Raw genomic sequence first — 12,652 nt, 5'->3', positions numbered from 1 at the left:
GGCTGCCCTGGCTGAGCGAGACTCCTGGTCTCTGGACGAGGATGAGGGTAGGAGTAGGACAGGCCCTTGGGTGGGGGGACAGGCAGAGAACGGGCAGCGGCCAGCAGGCCACCGCGGTGCTGGGACTTCACGGGCACCCCCTCCTCCTGTAGATGCAGCGGCCAAACCTGCTCCCAGCCCCCAGGAGACAGCGTGGTCCCGGGAGGGGCTACAAGGGACGGGAGCCCCTGCCACCCCTTCCTTCCCGGACGGGGCTGAGGCCGCCCGATGGGTCCAGCTCCCAGACCCCTCCCCACCCCCTCACAGGCCACCACAGCATCCCCCCTTCTCTGACGGGGGGCAGGTTCCAGGCCCCTTCCTGGGTCCGTCCTCAGAAAGGCCAGGAAGAATTTGATACTGGAAAAGCAATTAGCAATTTCCTCTTGGCAGTAATTAGGTAATTAAAACATGATTTGCAGGAGGCCTGATGGTTGTAATTGGGCCAGATACACCTGGTAAGGTTGGGGCGTGGGGGCCCAGGAATCTCATCCTTCCTATTCTCAACCCTCAACACGCAGACGGGAGAGCAGGGACCAACCAACGCAAGCAGTGGTCCTCCCTGACCCTCAGTTTCCTCATTTGCCCACAGACACCCCACTCACGGAGCTGTGAGAATTAAGAAACTCACGGCTCCTAAACACAGAAGGGCCAGCCCAATTGGGAGGTGCTTGGAGGGGGGCCCCCACAGCTGAGCCCTGCCAGGGGGGAGGAGGTGACAGCTGTCCTGGGGAGTCTGTCCCCCTGCTTCTGGAGGCTGCAGAAAGTTGGGCCAGGAGGCAGCAGCAATCGTACAGCCTTCCGTCACACGGCAGTGACACGGCCAGGGTGCCGCAGCAGGCAGCAGTGACCACCCGGCCAGACGTCCTTGTCTCAAACCCGAGACCCCCCCCATCCACTCTACCCCACCTGCACCAGCAGCTGACGCACCTCCTCCACTTTCCCAAAACCACCACTGTCCTCCAGCTCCGTCCCCAGGCCTGACCTCTGCAGCCTCTGATGACCACTGCAGGGTCACCAGTGACGTGTCCACCACACCCAGAACACCCTTCCCGCGCACTGCACAGCTCCTTGGCCTGTTCCGGCCTCCGTACCCATCTCCTGGGCTGCCAGGGGCTCCCACACCCCACTGCAGATGGGCCCTGGAGGGCAGAGCCCTGTCTGCCCAGGGGGCAGGGGTCCTGCACTTTGTGGGTGGTAACCTTGGGCCGTGTGAGGCCACCCCCACCAGGCTGGCCCTGAGCCTGGGCACTCGGGGGACCGGGCACAGGAAGGCCACTGCCGGCCTGCACCCAAGGGCATCGTTCTTTCCAAAGGTGCCCCGGTGCTGACGCCGGGCCTAAGCCTGACCAGCCAGACCCTGCAGGGAGGTGGACCTGGGGCAAGACCCCTGTGGGCAACCCCGCTGGCCGTCACTGCATGTGCCCTGGTGCAACACTGGCTCTGGGGTGAGGGCTGAGGTGGGTCGGACAGACCCACAGGGTGACCAACAGGTCCCTGTGCCCGCTGGCTCAGGCTGCCGCAGCCAGCCAGCCTCGAGAGCCAGAGACCACATCACGTCCCCCAGGACACAGCAACATCGCGGGGCACCATGCGATGCCACCCGCGGGTTCCGGGGACCCCCGCCCTGGGTGGGCAGGGGCAGTGCACCCACGGGGCCCCACGGGCACAGCAGCTGAGACACGCAGGAAGCAGGCGGCTGAAGCCCCTCCACTCCCCACCGATGACTCCTCGGGCAGGGAGCGCCGCAGGGACCCAAAAACTGTCCACAAGGTGGGCTGCGTGCTGACCGCTGACCCACCCACCGCCGGGTGCTGGAAACGGCAACACGGACAGAAACAACGTCACGTCCACCCAGAAGAAGGCGACGTCGTCAAGAGTGTCTGGAGCACAGGACGCCCCCACGGCACAGGACTGACTGCACAGCACAGGTGAGTCTCGCAGGGTGCTGAGCAGAGGAAGACAGACGACGTCCCGGGGGACTCAGGCCACAGCCAGGCCCAGGGACGGATGGTCAGGCCTTGAGGGGACCCACGGGAAGGGCAGCGCCCGAGTAGGCGCCCGCCGTGCTCTCCTGTGACACCTCCCGGGCCGGGCGCTTTCCTGAGGGTGAGTAACCTTCAGAGCGGATGCTGGAAATCTACGCGTCCTCCAGACCCCCGAGACGAGCCCCAAGGGGGTGCAGGCAGCAGGCCGGGGAGGCGGCCCAGCCAGGCCCTGCCAACATCTCTCAACAGGTCAGCGTCCCCAGCGCCGCGGGGCCTCCCCCACCCCCCACCCCCGCACAGGCCTGGGCTTTGGGGAGCAGGGGTCTCCACAGACGCACCAAGCAGGACGTCGGCCCGGGACGGGGGCGCAGCAGGGACCCTGTGGACAGGCCGCCCTGGCCGCCCTGACGCAGAGACCTACCCACAGCCACTCGGCTTCCAGGGCCTCTGAGTTTCAGAATCCTGGGGCGGGGGCGGGGGGGTGCGTGAAGGGAGGGGCTGCCAGGAGGCAGCTTCTAAGACCGAGATCTCTGGAGGGTAAGGGACGTTCCCCTCCCGGCAACCCAGGCCCAGAGCGCTGCACTCGGCAGGCCCGCGGAGCACTGATGCCCGAGGGGCCGGAGACCAGGCCCGACCAGGCCCGCTGTGGGGACAGAGCACTGAGACCGCAGCCCGTGGTCTCTCCTCCCTACGGGATCACCGCACAGGCAGCAAGCACTGTGAACCCACTGGTGGGCCCAGCCTGGGAGTCCAGCTGTGCGGCCCCGGGGCCCACCCCGCGGCCCGGTGCCCCCTGGGCCCGTGATGCACCCCCGCCGCTCAGGCCGGCCCACGATGCTGTCTTAAGACGTAGATTAGCTGCCGACACTTAACCATCGAGACGTCACACAACACAGATCTTCAGGTTCTCTCGGAAAACGGCTAACTGGGGGGACGGGGCCACGTGCCTGCCTGGCACGGCCACCAAGCGGCAGGGCCAGCTGTGTCCCCAGCGCAGTCCGGCCCCGCAGCAGTGGCCGGACAACCGCTCTCACCAGGCCCATGCCGCCAGCTGTGGAGTCGCGGGGCAGGCGCCCCGGCAGGAGTCCACAGACTGTTCTCCAACCCCCCACTCCCCCGCGGGCACCCAAGGACCCGGAGGCCACCGGGCAGCGGAGGCGCAGGAGGGGACAGGCAGGGCGGAGGTCTGGGGGTGTCAGCACAGGAGGATGACGGCCTCGGTTGGGGTCGGAGGGGCAGGTGGCGGGCGGGGCCTCTGGGGAAGGGCAGCGGACTCGGGGCACCCCAGCCAGCCCTCAGCGGCTCAAGCGGGCAGCGCTTAAATTAATCAGCTACAATTTTACACAGCACCGTTTGGAGATGGCCCAGCGCCAGCCACGTCCCTAGGGCTGCCCAGTCGCTTTTTAAAGCCCGGGAAAGACCGGACGTGGGGAGGATGGGGTGTGTCAGCGCAGCGGGCCTGTCCCTGGGTGCAGGCGAGCCCTCAGGCCCAGGCTCCCGCTCGGGGCAGACAAAGGACACGAGACAGGGAGCCAGGGCTCGCGGCTCACGTGGTGGGGCCAGGCCCGGGCAGGAAGGGCCTGGATTTCAACCCCGGAGACAGAGCCGAGGGCCCAGCCCGCCCCAGGCTCGGAGGAGGCAGCCAGGCGGGCCAGCAGGGAGGGGGCACCGTGCCGGCTGCAGCGCCCCCTGCCCCGGCTCCGGCCCCCGGACCACGGCTGCACCCACCCCCGGGCTGGGTCAGGATGACACGAGAGGGACGAGGCAGGGGTGGGAATTCTGCTGCCGAAGGCCAGGCCCGGCCAGGGAGACGTGGGCGCCCGCAGGGAGCAGCGTCCTTCTAGCGGGCCAAGGCCAGAGGCCTCGCCTGGGGACCTCAGGAGGTCCAGAAACCGGTGGGCCGAGGGGAAGGGAGCCCAGGCCTACGGGCAGAGAGGGGACACCCCTCCCCCCGGCCCTCACACCACCCCAGGCCCCAGCGCGGGACAGGGAGGCCCGGAGAGAAGAGGACTGGGCCACCCACGAGACCTGGTGCCCACGGGGCAGGGGCGCGCAGGGAGGAGGGGTGCAGGGGGCCGGTCTGCGGGCGAGGGGGCAGAGCCTCAAGCCAGCGCCGCCCCGGGCGTGGCCGACCCCACACACCCGGAAAGGGCGCCGTCCACTCACACGGTGTGTGGTGCCCAGCTGGACGCACCAGGGTGGACGGTGCCCTGGTAGGCAGGTGCGGGGGAGGTGCGGAGGGGCGAGGGGACCGCAGCTGTGGCTTCCTCACTCCCGAAGCAGCCTCTTCTCACAGGCGGGCCCAGGCCACCCCCGTGGTCCACTCTCGGGGCCTCAGTTTCCCCTCGGTGGGACTGCAGCAGGGAGCGAGACCGGCAGGCAGCAGAGGGAGGCTGCGCTGGACTCACGCCTTCCCCCAGCCTCACAGGGTGGCTGGCTCCCGTGGGACAAGACGGTGCCCGGCCAGCTGCCCGCCAGCCCACCCGCCATCAAGAGGGCCCCTCCCAGCCCCTGGAGTCCGGCCTGCAGCCAGGTGACAGGCTCTAGGGCCCCGCAGGAAGGTCTCCAAGTGTTTCACCTACAGCCGAACCCCACGGGGGCTCTTGCCGCAGTGGGGCAGGCCCCGCCAGGCACAGCCCACCAGCGCACACCCACGGGGGTCCACGGTCCCTCTCCTCTGCTCCCCCAGCCCTGGGGCGGCAGCAGCGAGCTGTGAGCTGGGTGAGGCCCCACCCCTAGGAAGGGAGAGTGCCCTTCAGCCAGGGCGCAGGCAGGATGCGACACCAGGGCCGGGACGGGGGGCACAGGGGCTGGCCCGGAGGGTGGCAGGGGCCCGAGCTGGGCTGCCACCACCCCAGGGGCCCCAAGTCCTGTGAGCAGAACTCCGCAGCACCCGGCCCGGGGGGCCCTCGGTCAGCACGGCCCCCACTGCCCGAAGCCCTTGCTTCAGGCTTGTTTCACAGATGGAGAAGCTGAGGCTGCGGGCAGGGCCCTTCCCAGAGGCCACAGAGCCAGCGGGCGGTGGGACGTGATTCCCAGGGCACCCAGCATGGCAGGGACGGGAGACACCCCACCCCGCACGCTCTGCGAGCAGGCAAGGCTCTGGCTGGCCCCGGGCCCAGGCCCACCCCCGGGCGCACGCCGGCTGGGGAGCTGTGTCAGCAGCAGCCTCCGCAGGGCTGTTATTTCATTCACGAGGCCCCGCCCCTGCGCTGATCCTTGGGGCTCCCAGGCACCCCCACCCCGCTGGGCCCCAGGAACTTCCTCCACAGCCGGGCGGCCCTCCCCTGGCCTGGTCCCTAACCACCCACCAGGTAGCAGCCGAGCCGTGGGGGGCTGCTGCCCCAGGAAGCCCGCCCCTGCCCAGCTCAGCCCAGCACCTGCCGGCGGGGACAGAGACCTGGAAGCACGGGACCGGCCCGTCCCAGGGGCCCACGAGGGGCCCAGGAGCTGACCTCCACCCCAGAGCACCCCAACACTGGCGCTCCAGCGGGGGCGGGGCGCCCCCTTGCCCTGCCCTCGGCCCTGCCGTCTCCCTGCAGGATGCGGCCTCCCTCCAGGGCAGAGTGCTGCCTCAGCAGACACCGGATCCGGGAGGGGAGGGGGCCCCACAGGCCTGCCCCGCCCCCGCCGCCCACACCCGTGGGGAGCAAGGCCAGCAGCTCCGGCAGCTCCGGCGTCACCAGGCCCCGACGCCCAGCCAGGGCCTCGGGCCGGACGCGGAAGCAGCCCACAGGGAGCGCTCAGGCCCGGACCCGTGAGCCCCTGGAGGTCCCCGCCCCGTCCACGGCACAGAGCGGGGCAGCTCGCTCGCCGGCCCGGGCTGACCTTGCGGATGCGGCCGCTGCGTGTGCCCACGAACACCACGGTGCGGCCCCGGTAGTCGTAGGCGGCCACCGCGGTCAGGCCGTCGTCCTTGTCCACGAACAGGGGCGTCCCCTCGATGGTGACCGTGCCGCCCAGCGGCTGGTTGAAGTCCTGCCCGCAGAAGTCGTCGTCGATCTGGAGGGGCTGCGGGAGCGGGGGAGGGTCAGGGGTGAGGCCAGGCGCCTGGGGCCCTGCGGGGCGGCGCAGCCAGCACCGGCCGGCTCCCCTCACCAGGCTGGGGCGGGGGCTCAGGGGCCGCTCTCCAAGGCCTGCACAGGCCACACGTGGGGCAGCGGCCTGGGCGGGGGGGGGGGCACGGGTCAGGGACTCCTGGACCCACTTGACAGATGGGGAAACTGAGGCCCTGGAAGCCGCTCGAGGCCCAGGAGCAGGCGCCGGGGGTGGGCACCTCTCACACACACCAGGCACAGGCCCTGCGTCCACCGCTGAGTGGGGAGCAGGCAAGAGGCAGCCTTGGGTGTGGGCAGGGAGGGGCCAGGCCTGCTGCACAGTGAGGCCGCACAGGCAGTGGCCGGGGACTGGTGGGGCACTAGGACGGCTTATTCAAGACAGGACACAGCGTTACACCTAAAAGACAAAGGGAGGGGCTGGCTGAAAGGAGATGGCTACGGTCAGAGAGGAAACAATCGATAGCAGTGAGGTTCCGGAGAAGGGCCTGGGAGGGCAGGGCGGACGCCGGGGGCTGGGGGAGGGAGTCTGCGCGGCTCCCCTGCAGCAGGCTGGGGGTCTGAGGTTTGCAGTGCGCGAGGTCACCAATGCAGAAGGAGCACAGGAGGCGGGGTCAGGGCTGGGCCAGGGGAAGAGGGGCCAGGGGAGATGCGGGGGGCCGTGGGGACCAGGCCCAGGCAGGGGGGACCAGCCGTGGCACAGGGCGCGCAGAGCACACGGCGATCTCGGCAAGCGCTGGCCCTCCGAGCCTCGGTCTCTCCACCTATACGATGGAGATCAAACACCTTCCTCGAGAGGCCGAGGGGAGGATGGGTGATGCACCAGCCTTGTGCACCCGAGGCCGAGGTCTGGAGGGCAGCCCTGCTACGATGGGGCCCCGCCGCACACAGCAACAGATGTGAGAAAGAAGGGCCAACCCACACTGCCCTGAAGACAAACCAGGACGGAAATGGGAAAACTGAGGCCAGGGAGGGGCCGGGCTGTCCCCAGGCCACCAGCGCGTCCCAGGCAGCGGCATCAGAGGGTCTAAGGCCTGGCACTGGAGGTCCTCTACCCAGCGACCCTGAACAAGTCCCTTAGCCCCTCTGAGCCTGGGACCTTACTCAGAGAAACAAGGGGTCCTACTGCCTGGGGGTGTGCAAGAGACACCCCTCAAAAAGCAGCTGGCCCCTAGAGGACCCCGTCAGGGCCTAGAGATGGGACTGCCGGCTCCTGAGCGCCCAGCCCCCGGGCATTCGGGCCGCTCCCAGGTCAGGTGCATGGCCAGGCGCCCAGCGCAAGAGTCAGAAGAGCCTATCAACAGGACCCAGAAGGAGGACGGTGTCTGGTGTCCACCTGACCCTGGTGTGGCCCCAGCTTGCCCCTTACTGGCCGTGTACCCTGGGCAAGTCACCCCGCCCCGGGCAACCCTGTCTCTGAAATGGAGACAAGATGGGGCCCGCAAAAGCACCCACAAGGGCACCAGGCGCGCGGTCAGAGGGGCTCCGTCCAACGGCCGCGGGGGCTCGTGGGCTCGTGCACGCGGTCACGCCACCCCGTCTTCTAACAGGCAGGACAGCCGCAGCCCAGGTGCAGCCCTGACCCTGGGAGACGGGCCAACAGCGGCCCCCAGCGCAGGGTGAGCACCACGCAACGAGCGGTCGGCGCCTCGTTCCGGGACCGCGGGACGCTCACCGAGTTGATGCAGCCCAGCTCCTTGTTGAGCAGCCAGGGCAGCGAGAGCTTGCCCTCGCCGCGGTAGCAGGACTGGATGCGCTCCTTGATCTTCTCCTTGATGGCCCTGAGGGTGAACAGGCACAGCACCGACTCCCGGGGCGGCTTCACGCGGTTCTTCTGGCCCTGGGCAAACACGGTGAACAGCACATCCTCGTCCTCGGCCAGGCCCAGCTGGCGGGCCAGGGCGCGGCCAGGCCGGCTCAGGTAGGCGTCCTGCACCAGGCGGTACTCCACGCCCGCCTGCTCGCAGCCGATGGGGAACTCGACGTAGGAGTAGAACTTGGGGTCGTCCACGCACAGCCGCACGATCTTGGACGTGAAGAAGTGCTCGCCGGCGGCGTCGGGCGAGGTCAGCTGCGTGTCTAGCTGCAGGGTGAGGTAGTAGACGAAGTGCTCGCTGCGGAAGCTGTACACGTAGTAGATGTCGAAGGCCGGGAACTTGGACAGCGTGTCCGAGGGGATCTTCAGCTGCGAGGACACGAACTCGTCCTGGTACACGAAGCCGAACATCTCGGCATCCTCCTCGTTGGCCATGAGCCGGCGGCTGGACAGCGTGGGGAAGTACTCGGACTTGCCGTCGATGGGCGTGCCCACGAAGAGCTTGGCCTGCGCCTGGCCGGGAGGCCCGGCGATCAGCACGCCCGCCATGCTGCCCGCCTCGCGCACGCCCGACAGGTAGTGCTCCTTGCGGTGGTGCGGCTCGCCCAGCTTGAAGAGGTCGTCCAGCCGCAGGAACTGGCAGATGCCCTGCGAGGCGCTGCCGCAGGCCAGCAGGCGGTTGGCGGCCTGGTCCAGCAGCAGCAGCTTATTGACGTTGTCGGTGCTGCCCAAGCCGTGCGGGCAGGACTGCACGCTGGGCGGAGGGTAGCACTTCTCGTTGTCTTCCACGGGGCCCGTCACGTGCGCCCGCAGCAGCGTCAGGTTCCCCGACAGCTTGTAGATGCGGTTCACGGCGCCCACGTACACCTCGCCCGTCTGCTCGTGGACCACCAGGTGGGTGAGGGCCCATTCACCGGCCGTGAAGTTGCGGAAAGGGGGCTGTGGACCCCCGCCCGCCCGGGGCGCGGCCCCCAGCAGCAGCAGCAGCGGCAGCAGAAGCAGTGGCGGCGGCAGCGCCCGTGGGCTCAGACGTGGCGGCAGCATGACGGGCTGCGGCCTCGGGCTGCGGCGCTCAGGTCCTGCAGGGATGCGCATCACGGGGCCGGGAGCCTCAGCCCTGCGGGGAGAACGGGGGACAAAGTGTGTAAGCGGTAGCAGCCCTCGCGTGCCCCCCCACACGCACACACGTGCCGTCACCGAGCTCCACGCGCCCGTCCTCCCCTGGGACATCCCACTTCTGGGGCGTGACCCACCCCTCCAGGAAAAGCCCGAGGTGCAGGAAGCACACCTCCCCGCCTGGAACCCTGCAAGCGGCTACACCGAGCCTAGGACCTGCGGGCAGCACGGGCCACACACGCTCCATCGCTGCCTGGGCCACCGTGGCCGGGTGGAGGAGAAAAATGAACCCAGAACAAGAAGGCGGGTGACAAGGGCTCAGGGTCTAGATCGGGAGCCCCACCGACACCCAAACCTGGGGGCCATCACCCCCTGACTCAAGCCTCCCCACGCCTTAGGGAACAAGACCCCCAGCCCCAAGCTCCCAAGGTGGGTGACCACCTCTCTGCCCGAGGCCCTGGGCAGTCCTGCTCTCAGCTAGACAAGGACGCTCGGGCGGGGCCCGCAGAAGGGGGGGCCGGTCACACTGACCCCAGGGCCGCTCCCTGCTGACCCCGGCCCAGCCCCCAGCCCTGCACCTCCCACCCACCATCCCCACCCCCAGCCCACCGGCGCCCCGCCCCGTGCGTGAGGCCCCCGAATCCTGCCCTGGCCCTACTTCCTCTCGGAAAGCCTCAGCTCCCCGCAGCCTGGAAGTTGGCAGTCGGGCACCAGGGTAAACCTAGACCCTGCTGCTCTGCGGCCACGTGGCCCCGCTGGGGGCCACTCCTCTCTGCCAGCCTCGGTCTCCCGATCCGTGCAATGGTAATGACGACAGCTCCTCTCCCGGATGAGGGGGGGTGCCCGCTCAGGGCCAGCAGGGGTCCCGCCCTGGCTCTGCTGGTCACACCCCCAGACGGGCTTGCAGGGGCCTCACCCCACTCCTGGATGGAAACCGACCACAGCAACGCCGGGTCCCCACTGCAGGCAGGCACTGGCGCGCGCAGCACATGCTCTTTGCCCCCAGACAACGCCTCTCGTTTTACAGGTGGGGAAGCCGAGGCCCAAAGGATAGGTGCCTCCTGCCAAGTCCAGGCTGGGAACTGGCCCCAGAGCCTGTGGGTCTCCGGGCCCCCACGTCTGCCCCTGCAGCACAGGGCTCCTCTGGCCTCCTGCCCACAGCCCTCGACCTGCTGGCCGAAGGCAGCAGCCGTCCCTCTCAGTCACCCAGTTTAATTTGTGACATGGTGCTTGCTAACGGTTTTGTCACGTATTGTTCCCCGATGCTCTCCCCACCAGAGTGGCAGCTCCACGAGAGCAGGGCCTGGCTCTGTGGTTTCCCGCTGAACCCCAGAGACCGGCCCAGGACCCAGCACTTGTGAATGAAAGAGTGAACGACTGGGTCCTGCAAAGCAGGACCTGCTCCCTCCCTGTGTCCTCACTCCCCACTCACCGGATGCCACTGAAAACCTACACCTCTGCTCAGGTGGTGGGGAGGGGGATGCTGAGGCTTAGGAAATGCGGGCCTTTGGCCAGGATCCCGCAGTAGGGGGACAGGGCTGTGCTGCCCGCAGGGGCCCCCCCAGCAGGCTGTCAGCTGCCTTCCTGCAGATCTCCGCCCAGACAGCCCAGGAACTATGGCCGCCCAGGAACTATGGCCGCCCGGTACCTCGCAGGCGGCCCCTGCCCCCAGCTCAGGAGCCCAGGGCAGACCTGGTGGCTCCTCCCGGTGGCGGTGAGGCCTGGGCTGACAGCCTGGGAACTCCAAAGAAAGCATGAATCACTCACCGTTTATCAGTTCAAAGAAGGCCTGCAATTACCAAGGGCTGGGCTCTCCCCTCCTCTGGGGTAATTATATGCGTCTTAACGCATTTACGGACCCTACTTTTTATATTAAACGGGAGGAACCCAGCTGAAGAAGCACCATCCAAACTCCAGCCTGGCCGGGGGCCTGCTGCCCCTCCCCCAACAGAGCTGCCCGAAAGGACCAGCCAGAGGCACGGGGCTGCAGCCAGGAAAGGGGCACCAGGCCTGGGGCTGAGTCCTCCCGGCCACCACCTCACAGGGGCCACTGAAGACTTTGGGTGACTGCCCCTACCCAAGAGGGACGGGCCCGCAGCTCAGATACACCCAAGGTCACCCAGCTAGTTCTCAGCACTCCTACAGGGACCTGGACTCCCACAGGCCTCCGGTCTGCCCAGGAGAAAATGCATTCACTCCATGCTGGGCTGGGGGAGGGGAGCAGCAACAGATGCACGCTCCGGGCTGGGGTGGGGGGGGTGGTGAAGCAGCAGCAGCGCTGGGGTCTGGGGAGCCCCTTCCACCTGCCCCAGAAGGACCAGGCCCCAGAGCTGGCGGGGGAGGGGCATCCTGGGCACAGAGGAGCCAGAGCAGAGGCCGGGGGTGGAACCTGCTGGACCACGCAGAGGGTGGTGAGAGTGACCGCAGCGCCCGGCACAGGAAGCGGGCTGGGCCTGGCCAGTGAGAAGCAGACCGGGAAGGAGAAGCGGCCTGGTGCCGGGTGTGCCGACTGGAGGTGCGCAGGGCAGGGAAAGGCCAGACGGGCCGGCACAGTGGCCTCCACTCCTGCACAGGACGGGCTCAGCTGCCCAGCAGAGCGTGGAGCGAGCGTCATCCCCTGCTCTCTCCCGGGCCCAGCGGCCACCACCACTCCTCGCCCTGAGAAACAAAGGCCCTCAGAGGCCTCTTCACGGAGGGGCGGCCCCAATCTTGCGCCCCCCCCGCCCCCCGCCCCACCAGATCTGGATTCTTCCGGGGCACGGACAGGTTGAGATGTGGGGGACCGAGAAGACACGGCCCTCCTACCCAAAGGTACCTTGTCAGCAACTGGGACCAAGAGCTGCCCAGTCACCCCACCTCCCCCAGCAGAGGCCCCGGGAGGTGGTCCCCAGCCGCCCGCTCCCCCTCTAGGCCTGCCCTATGGGACCAGCATGCACAGGACCAGGATCCAGGGCCACTGGAGTCCTGCTTCACAGAAAAAGCACCTGCCCTCGGGTTTCCCTGAGGGTCCTCTCCTCCTGACGCCATACTCTAGACGCTGGGACCTTCAGGGGTGCGGGGGAGCTTAAAACACACAAGCCACAGCCAGGAGCCAGCAAAGGGCTGTCTGCTTTGTCCAGAGCCCTCATCCGCTCCCACCCCCAAGCACACACCTCAGCCACACCGGGGCGGGCCAGGCCTCGGCAGAGCTGTCTCCCCTGCCTGAAATGCCCTTCTGGGGCCTCCAGGGCCCCCTCCCAGGCCCACGTGCTGCCCGGCCCTGAAGGGAATCACTGGCTTCCAAGTCCGCCTCTGGCACAGGACCGGGCATGCTCTGGGCTGCCTGGCGCAGCACCTGGTCTCTCCTGCACACCCCAAACCAGCAGGGAGCCAGGGGACCTGCCTGGGGTGAGCTCCCGAGGGCCCAGGGCCTCCAGAGGGCCGGAGGAGCAAAGGCTGAGCCCACCCCCGCGCAGACCCAGAGAACCAGCCTCAGCTCGGAAGGAGGTGGAGCAGCGCGGACGGCCGCGCTACCGGAGCCCAGGCTCACGGGCAGAGGCTCGGTCCACGTCCCCCAACACACACCCCTCTTTCTTTCAAGGGGCGTGGCCCCAGCACCCCACAGATGAGCCAGGGGCAGCTCCCGGCTCTAGGCAGCCACC

The 12,652-nt window shown here is 68.5% G+C and overlaps 1 protein-coding gene across 1 annotated transcript in view; it reads right to left on the bottom strand.

Moving 5' to 3' along the window:
* The window catches only part of PLXNA1 (plexin A1), a 44,975-nt gene that overhangs the window by 30,340 nt on the left and 1,983 nt on the right, over positions 1-12,652 (bottom strand). The window contains exons 2-3 of the mRNA XM_060160963.1: positions 7,755-9,012; positions 5,853-6,035 (exon numbers count right to left, since the gene is read on the bottom strand). Coding sequence (XP_060016946.1) covers positions 5,853-6,035; positions 7,755-8,990 — 1,419 coding nt within the window. The 5' untranslated portion in view covers positions 8,991-9,012. The remainder of the gene's footprint in view (positions 1-5,852; positions 6,036-7,754; positions 9,013-12,652) is intronic.

The sequence above is a fragment of the Lagenorhynchus albirostris genome, chromosome 10 (assembly GCF_949774975.1).
Source record: "Lagenorhynchus albirostris chromosome 10, mLagAlb1.1, whole genome shotgun sequence".
In the NCBI taxonomy this organism is placed as follows: domain Eukaryota; kingdom Metazoa; phylum Chordata; class Mammalia; order Artiodactyla; family Delphinidae; genus Lagenorhynchus; species Lagenorhynchus albirostris.
Note: the sequence above shows the minus strand (reverse complement) of the source record. Positions and strands in the feature narration are given on the sequence as shown.